The 6,380-nt window shown below is 68.8% G+C and overlaps 3 protein-coding genes across 6 annotated transcripts; 1 reads left to right on the plus strand and 2 right to left on the minus strand.

Annotated features, from left to right (window-relative positions):
- Positions 1-300: 300 nt before the first annotated feature.
- Positions 301-1,767, minus strand: STPG3 (sperm-tail PG-rich repeat containing 3). The gene is made up of 6 exons (XM_058659748.1): positions 1,576-1,767; positions 1,340-1,488; positions 1,102-1,236; positions 942-1,030; positions 590-866; positions 301-515 (listed from the first exon to the last, which is right to left on the minus strand). Exons 1-6 carry the CDS (start codon positions 1,680-1,682, stop codon positions 382-384), a joined length of 891 nt encoding a protein of 296 aa, XP_058515731.1. The 5' UTR covers positions 1,683-1,767; the 3' UTR covers positions 301-381.
- Positions 1,768-2,474: 707 nt separating this feature from the next.
- On the plus strand, positions 2,475-4,592 carry CIMIP2A (ciliary microtubule inner protein 2A). Of its 4 annotated transcripts, none has more exons than XM_058659745.1 (7): positions 2,475-2,621; positions 3,147-3,361; positions 3,587-3,696; positions 3,786-3,915; positions 4,067-4,161; positions 4,257-4,374; positions 4,447-4,592. In XM_058659745.1, the coding sequence occupies exons 1-7, from the start codon at positions 2,566-2,568 to the stop codon at positions 4,539-4,541; spliced, it is 819 nt and encodes a 272-aa protein (XP_058515728.1). In that variant the 5' UTR covers positions 2,475-2,565; the 3' UTR covers positions 4,542-4,592. The 4 variants fall into 4 exon arrangements, with proteins under 4 accessions (XP_058515728.1, XP_004593666.2, XP_058515725.1 ...); XM_004593609.2 differs by having other exon boundaries at positions 2,486-2,621; positions 3,434-3,696; XM_058659742.1 differs by having other exon boundaries at positions 2,486-2,621; positions 3,434-3,696; positions 4,484-4,592.
- TUBB4B (tubulin beta 4B class IVb) lies at positions 4,520-6,377 on the minus strand. The gene is made up of 4 exons (XM_058659741.1): positions 6,296-6,377; positions 5,923-6,031; positions 5,736-5,846; positions 4,520-5,649 (listed from the first exon to the last, which is right to left on the minus strand). The coding sequence occupies exons 1-4, from the start codon at positions 6,350-6,352 to the stop codon at positions 4,589-4,591; spliced, it is 1,338 nt and encodes a 445-aa protein (XP_058515724.1). The 5' UTR covers positions 6,353-6,377; the 3' UTR covers positions 4,520-4,588.
- Positions 6,378-6,380: the final 3 nt, after the last annotated feature.

Genomic DNA, 6,380 nt, shown 5'->3' on the forward strand with positions numbered 1-6,380 from the left:
CGGGGCCGGGTGACGCGCACGCTGGCGACGAGGCCCCGCCCCCTCCGGGAGGGCTGACGGGGCGACCCGGGAGCCCGGGGCGACCTTTGACCCGCCGTGACCCGGGACCCCCGCCCTGCCCGCCCTGTCCAGGGGATCCCGGGCGACCCCCGCCCTGTCCAGGGAGGCCCCGGGCGACCCCCGCCCTGTCCAGGGAGGCCCCGGGCGACCCCCGCCCTGCCCGCCCTGTCCAGGGAGACCCCGGGCGACCCCCGCCCTGCCCCGGGCGCCCCCCGCGCGCAACCACACCGCAGACTCGGGGACGTGGAGAGCGTCTGTAATGGGGAGAGCGGACCTGGTCAGCGGGGGCGTGGACAGAGGGCCTCGGGCAGCCCCGGCGCCCTAGAGCGCGCAGAAGGGGCCGGTGTCGTGGCGCTTGGGCCTGCGCGCGCCCTGGATGAGCCCGCCGGGCGCGGGGCGGAAGCGCGAATCGAGGCAGAGCTCCGCGCGGTAGGCGCCGGGGCCGGGGACGCCGGCTGCGGAGACGAGGCGGTGCGCTCAGCCCCGACCCCCCCGACACCGCACCGACCCTCCCGGTCCCGCGCCTCACCGAGGCTGCCTCCCGACGCCGGGGCGCGCGCGCTGCGCATGGAGAAGGCCGGCGAACGCGGGCTTCGCAGGCAGTCCCCGGGCAGAACGTCGTAGGTGCAGGGGCCTGGGTGCTTCTCTCCACGAGCCCGCGCCAAGGCCTGGATCAGGGGCTGGGGCCCTGGGGGCGCCCTGCGGGCCTGGCCCTCGGGTGCCCTGGATACAGGGCGATGCGCCCAGGGGCTGCAGGCGCGGGCCGCGGGCCCGCTCAGCGGCTGGTAGTCAGCGGGCGACGGCCACTGCGGGAAGCAGGAGAGGCCTGAGGTGCTGCCCTCCCCTGGCCCGCAACCCGCAGTCCCCCGGGCCGGCCCCACCTTCTTCTCGCGGTTGAAGTCCACCTTCTGCGTGAAGGGGCTCTCGCTGCTCAGCCACTCTGTCTGCCAGGCCCTGCGGCCGCCACCCTCTGCGTGGGACAGGGGGCTTAGATCGCGGGTCCAAGCGGGGGAGCCCCTTCCGAGGGCCAGGCGAGCGCACCTGGGCCGGGATGCTTCTGTCCCAAGCTGTAGCACGGGTGCGGGGAGCTCTCCCGCACAAACACATCAGGTACCTCGTACTTGGCAGGCCCAGGGACTTGCACGTCAGTGACGAGTGGGGGGCGTCGCTCCAGCACTGGCCACAGGAGGCAAGCTGGAATGGATCCTGGAGGGCAAGGGTCTTCCACCAGACCCCACCCCAGGCCCAGCAGAACAGCCAGAGACCTAGGCTCACTTACACAACTCCTTCAGGGCCCCCATGCTGGCCGGTGCGCACTCGGGGGGGATGTCCAGGCCTAGCCCCAGGACGGCTGGGACGTCATGCCTGGGGAACGGCCATGCCTCTTCCCAAGCTGCCCCCAGCCACAGCAGGGCAGACCCGGGCCTGCTGGGGACACAAGCACGGGGTGGACACTGGGCCCCCAGGCCACCTGCCCACCTGCCCTCAGTCTGCCTGCTGCCCTTGCCAAGTTACTGGGGGGATTGGGATAGCAGCTGGCTCAAGGGCCCACGGGTCCAGTGTCTGCCTCCATTGATGTAGAAACTCGCCAGGAATTTCACTGCCTTCTGGTCAAAATTCATCTCCCAGTCTCTGGCTGGCTGCCTGCTGGCTGTAGTGGGGCTCTGTGACCTCACAGCTGGAAGGTACCACCCCCACCCTGTTGCCAGGGGCTCCTGGCGAGGGGCTGGCCGGGGTCCCCGTGATATTCTGCCCCTGTCCTGCCCCAGCCCCTTCCCTTCTGCAGACGGCTGAAGGAGAGGGAGGTGGCCAGGGTCCCCCAGGGCAGAAGGCCAGGACAGCCCCAGCTGGGACACAGTCCAGGAGGAACATGAGGGCTATTCTCCCGCTGGGTACATGATGCCAGAAGTGTTCCATGGACTGGCACCAGCACCTGGCAGGGCCTTTCCTGGGGACTGGCCAGCTGCCCTTCTAGCCAGGACATGGGATGTGGCACCTCCCTTTGGGTGATGGACAGGCGTCTGTCTTGAGTTGTACTCCCACCCACCGGGTGTGATGGACCTGGCTGATGCCACCCGCTGCTCTAACGGCCCCTGGTTGTACCCTCAGCCCAGCTCTGGACCTGCCCTCCAGCCCTGACCACAGCGTGCCCAGGCCTGTGCTGCCCGAGGCAGTTGGCATCTCCCACACTGAAAACAGCAGAGCATGGTCTGAGCTTTTCAGTTACTCTGGTGTTCACGGCCCAAATCCTGCAGACATGTCCCCAGACCAAGTCAATAAATTAACAAACCAATACAAGCCAGGATCTGCTTAGAAAGGCGAGGGCTCCCTCCCCAGGTCACAGGGCCACCGTGGCCGCCCAGGTAGGGCCCCTGCAGATGGCCAGCAGGACACCTGAGCCCAGGCCTTGAGCGCAACAAAGCTGGGCCCTCACAAAGGTTGCTGGGCAACAGGACCCCTCCTGGGGAGGGTAAGGGACCAACAGGACCAGCAGAGTTGAGGACAATGACAGCTGCTCAGAAGCACAGCTTCTTCACCCCGGAACCCCACTATATCCCTGGGTAAGGGATGGGAGGGTCCGTGGACACAATGACCCCTGGGCTGCACCCCCCTGCTGGCCCTTGGCCCAGGACACTGCCAGGTGGCCGACGTGTCCAAGAGCAGAGAACTGGGCCAGCCGAGCAGCTGGCCACAGCCCAAAAAGAGTGCACGGGGTAAAGATAGCACAGCCGGGAGCCCAGGCAGGCAACCGGGCCAGTGGCCAGGCCGGACACCTGCTGGCCCCCTGCAGCGGGCTGCTCACATGCACCCCGGCCAGCCATGCAGACCCCTAGGGCCTCCGGCTGCAGTGCCGCCACTGTCCACACCTGAACGCCCAGCATCCAGCCTTGGCCCGTCACCCACCCCACCTGTGTGTGATGTGGTCTGTCCCGTGGCCACCAGGAAACCTGATCTTTCTCCCGGAGTGTTACTGTCAGTCATACTGGAGACTGCCCAGCCCACAGCAAGCCCAGGGACCTGGTGCCCCCACACTCCCAGGCCCAGGAACCTGGCTGCATGCGTTCCTGCCTCCTCTTTCCCTGCAGGTATGCCGGCTTCTACCCCCAGCTGCGCTACCAGGTGGGAAACACCTATGGGCGCACAACGGCACAGCTGCTCACGGACCCCAGCGTGCGCAAGAGCCCCTGCTCCGTGCTGTCCCCCATCTCCAAGCCCAAGTTCATAGAGGATTTCAGCCAACCCAGCCATCACCGGGTGCCCTGCAGGGACCTCACCGAGCCCCACATCCCCCACTACACAGGTGAGGCGCCCCGCCCCCCATCCCACCCTGCCCTGCCGCTGTCTCTGTCTCACGCTGGCTGTGTCTGCACAGGTGTCAAGCCCTACAAGAACTTTCAAGTCCTGGGCCAGCTCCCGCCACAAGAGGTGGGCGGCCCGTGTCCATCCCGGGCCGACAATGTGGCCACGCAGGTGCAGCTACCGGCTGGCTGCATGCCCTACTTCCCCTACCCACCGTGCCCACCAGGGAAGAAGGTGGACGCCAGGGCCTGGGGACACCCAGGCCTGCAACTGGCATATGGGCAAGAAGCCTGGAAGAGCCAGGACCCAGTCCCAGAAACCCCGGGGGAGTACCAGGTACCCAGACCCCATCCCCAGCTGAGCCTGGCCCACCCCCTACACCAGCCTGGCCAGAGCCGAGGGGCTGATGGGCCTCCACCCGGCAGCTATACCACTGCAGGCGGGACGAGGGCCCGCTGCAGCCCGGGAGCAGGCAGCAAACACTTGATGTGGGCAGGTTTCAGCGGCTGCCCGAGTTGGACCACCCAAATCTCATCCAGCGCAGAGCCATTTCAGGTGTGAGGGACACGCAACCCCCACCCGTCCCTGCTGTCCCCTGGAGCCACACACCCGTCCCTGCTGTCCCCTGGAGCCCCCCACCCGTCCCTGCTGTCCCCTGGAGCCCCACCCGGGTTGGCCCAGCTGGAACCGACCTTCGCCCTCCCAGGCTACGCTGGCTTCGTGCCCCGCTTTGCCTGGGTCATGGGCATGAAGTACCGGGATGCCGTCACGCAGGCCCTGGACGAGTTCGACAAGACCCAGGTACGGTGGGGCTGGGGAGGGGGCTCAGCCAGCGCCCAGGCACCCCCACCTGTCCATGTGGCTGGCCGTCTCGCAGCCGCACCCCGGTCCCCCAGTTCCTCTTCAGGAACCCAGAGTGCGCCCTGGGTGAGCGGCTGCCCAGCTCCCACTGGCCCAGCGGCACCATCTACAGCAGCCGAGGGATGACCCCCTTCTACGTGGGCTTCATTCCCTGTGAGTGGAGGCCGGGGGCGGGCCTGGGCTGCCCGCCGCACCCCTGCCTGGCTCAGAGGCCCCCTCCCGCAGCCATGCAGGACAACTTCGCGCTGACCTTCGGGAACAGCACCCGCCGCGCCTACCGCAAGTGGAGAGGCGGAGCCACACACCGGGAAAAGCTTTAATGGTGCTTCTGTACAGCGGGGCCAATAAAGAGTTCCCCCGCAGCCCCCTAGGCCACCTCCTCCTCGGCCTCCTCCTCGAACTCGCCCTCCTCCTCGGCCGTGGCGTCCTGGTACTGCTGGTACTCGGACACCAGGTCGTTCATGTTGCTCTCGGCCTCGGTGAACTCCATCTCGTCCATGCCCTCGCCCGTGTACCAGTGCAGGAAGGCCTTGCGCCGGAACATGGCCGTGAACTGCTCCGAGATGCGCTTGAACAGCTCCTGGATGGCCGTGCTGTTGCCGATGAAGGTGGCCGACATCTTGAGCCCCCGCGGCGGGATGTCGCACACGGCCGTCTTGACGTTGTTGGGGATCCACTCCACGAAGTAGCTGCTGTTCTTGTTCTGCACGTTCAGCATCTGCTCGTCCACCTCCTTCATGGACATGCGGCCGCGGAAGACGGCGGCCACGGTCAGGTAGCGGCCGTGGCGCGGGTCGCAGGCGGCCATCATGTTCTTGGCGTCAAACATCTGCTGGGTGAGCTCAGGCACGGTCAGCGCGCGGTACTGCTGGCTGCCCCGGCTGGTGAGGGGCGCGAAGCCTGGCATGAAGAAGTGCAGGCGCGGGAAGGGCACCATGTTCACGGCCAGCTTGCGCAGGTCGGCGTTGAGCTGGCCAGGGAAGCGCAGGCAGGTGGTGACCCCGCTCATGGTCGCTGACACCAGGTGGTTGAGGTCGCCATAGGTGGGCGTGGTGAGCTTGAGCGTGCGGAAGCAGATGTCATACAGGGCCTCATTGTCGATGCAGTAGGTCTCGTCCGTGTTCTCCACCAGCTGGTGCACGGACAGCGTGGCGTTGTAGGGCTCCACCACGGTGTCAGACACCTTGGGCGAGGGCACCACGCTGAAGGTGTTCATGATGCGGTCGGGGTACTCTTCGCGGATCTTGCTGATGAGCAGGGTGCCCATGCCCGAGCCCGTGCCGCCGCCCAGCGAGTGCGTCAGCTGGAAGCCCTGGAGACAGTCGCAGCTCTCGGCCTCCTTGCGCACCACGTCCAGGACCGAGTCCACCAGCTCGGCGCCCTCCGTGTAGTGGCCCTTGGCCCAGTTGTTCCCGGCCCCGCTCTGACCTGGGAGGGGACAGCGCGTCAGCCCCGGGCCGCCCCACCCCGCCGCCTCCCCAAGCCGCTTAGCGCGGCCGTGACCTTGGGCTCACCGAACACGAAGTTGTCAGGCCGGAAGATCTGCCCGAAGGGCCCCGAGCGCACCGAGTCCATGGTGCCGGGCTCCAGGTCCACGAGCACGGCGCGGGGCACGTACTTGCCGCCTGCGGAGGGGAGCGGGGCGCGTGAGGCGGGCGCGCGGGGCCGCGGGGGGCGCGGGGGGCGCGGGGCGGCACTCACCGGTGGCCTCGTTGTAGTACACGTTGATGCGCTCCAGCTGCAGGTCGCTGTCCCCGTGGTAGGTGCCCGTGGGGTCGATGCCATGCTCGTCGCTGATCACCTCCCAGAACTGCGGGCCGGGCGGGCGCGCGGCTGAGTCACGGGGCGGCCCCGCCCCGGATGGGCGCGGTGCGCGGCGGCCTCCCCCGCCGGGCCGGGCGGGCCTCGGGCCTCGGGCCCCGCCGTGCGCTCCGTGGGCGCCGCAGCGCGCCCCCGCCGCCCGCTCGGCCCGCTCGGCCCGCGTCCCGGCCGCCGAGCCCCGCTCCCCCGCGCCCCGGCCCGCCGCCATGCTCCCCGCCCGCCCGCCCGGCCCCCGCGCCCGCACGCCCCGCACCTTGGCGCCGATCTGGTTGCCGCACTGCCCGGCCTGCAGGTGCACGATCTCCCTCATGGCGGCGGCGGCGACAGCGGAAGCACAG

Source organism: Ochotona princeps, unplaced genomic scaffold, assembly GCF_030435755.1.
Source record: "Ochotona princeps isolate mOchPri1 unplaced genomic scaffold, mOchPri1.hap1 HAP1_SCAFFOLD_138, whole genome shotgun sequence".
In the NCBI taxonomy this organism is placed as follows: domain Eukaryota; kingdom Metazoa; phylum Chordata; class Mammalia; order Lagomorpha; family Ochotonidae; genus Ochotona; species Ochotona princeps.

Bases quoted from the DNA above. Each gene is read 5' to 3' on its own strand.
- STPG3 (XM_058659748.1), bottom strand. From the start codon at position 1,682: ATGAATTTTGACCAGAAGGCAGTGAAATTCCTGGCGAGTTTCTACATC. The intron at 1,489-1,575 runs GTAACTTGGCAA...TTGTGTCCCCAG, and splicing joins CTGCTATCCCAATCCCCCCA to CAGGCCCGGGTCTGCCCTGC. The intron at 867-941 runs GTGGGGCCGGCC...TGCTTCCCGCAG, and splicing joins ACTTCAACCGCGAGAAGAAG to TGGCCGTCGCCCGCTGACTA.
- TUBB4B (XM_058659741.1), bottom strand. From the start codon at position 6,352: ATGAGGGAGATCGTGCACCTGCAGGCCGGGCAGTGCGGCAACCAGATC. The intron at 6,032-6,295 runs GTGCGGGGCGTG...CCCGGCCCGCAG, and splicing joins GCAACCAGATCGGCGCCAAG to TTCTGGGAGGTGATCAGCGA. The intron at 5,847-5,922 runs GTGAGTGCCGCC...TCCCCTCCGCAG, and splicing joins GTACTACAACGAGGCCACCG to GCGGCAAGTACGTGCCCCGC.
- CIMIP2A (XM_004593609.2), top strand. From the start codon at position 2,566: ATGACAGCTGCTCAGAAGCACAGCTTCTTCACCCCGGAACCCCACTAT. The intron at 3,916-4,066 runs GTGTGAGGGACA...TCGCCCTCCCAG, and splicing joins CCAGCGCAGAGCCATTTCAG to GCTACGCTGGCTTCGTGCCC. The intron at 4,375-4,446 runs GTGAGTGGAGGC...CCCCTCCCGCAG, and splicing joins CTACGTGGGCTTCATTCCCT to CCATGCAGGACAACTTCGCG.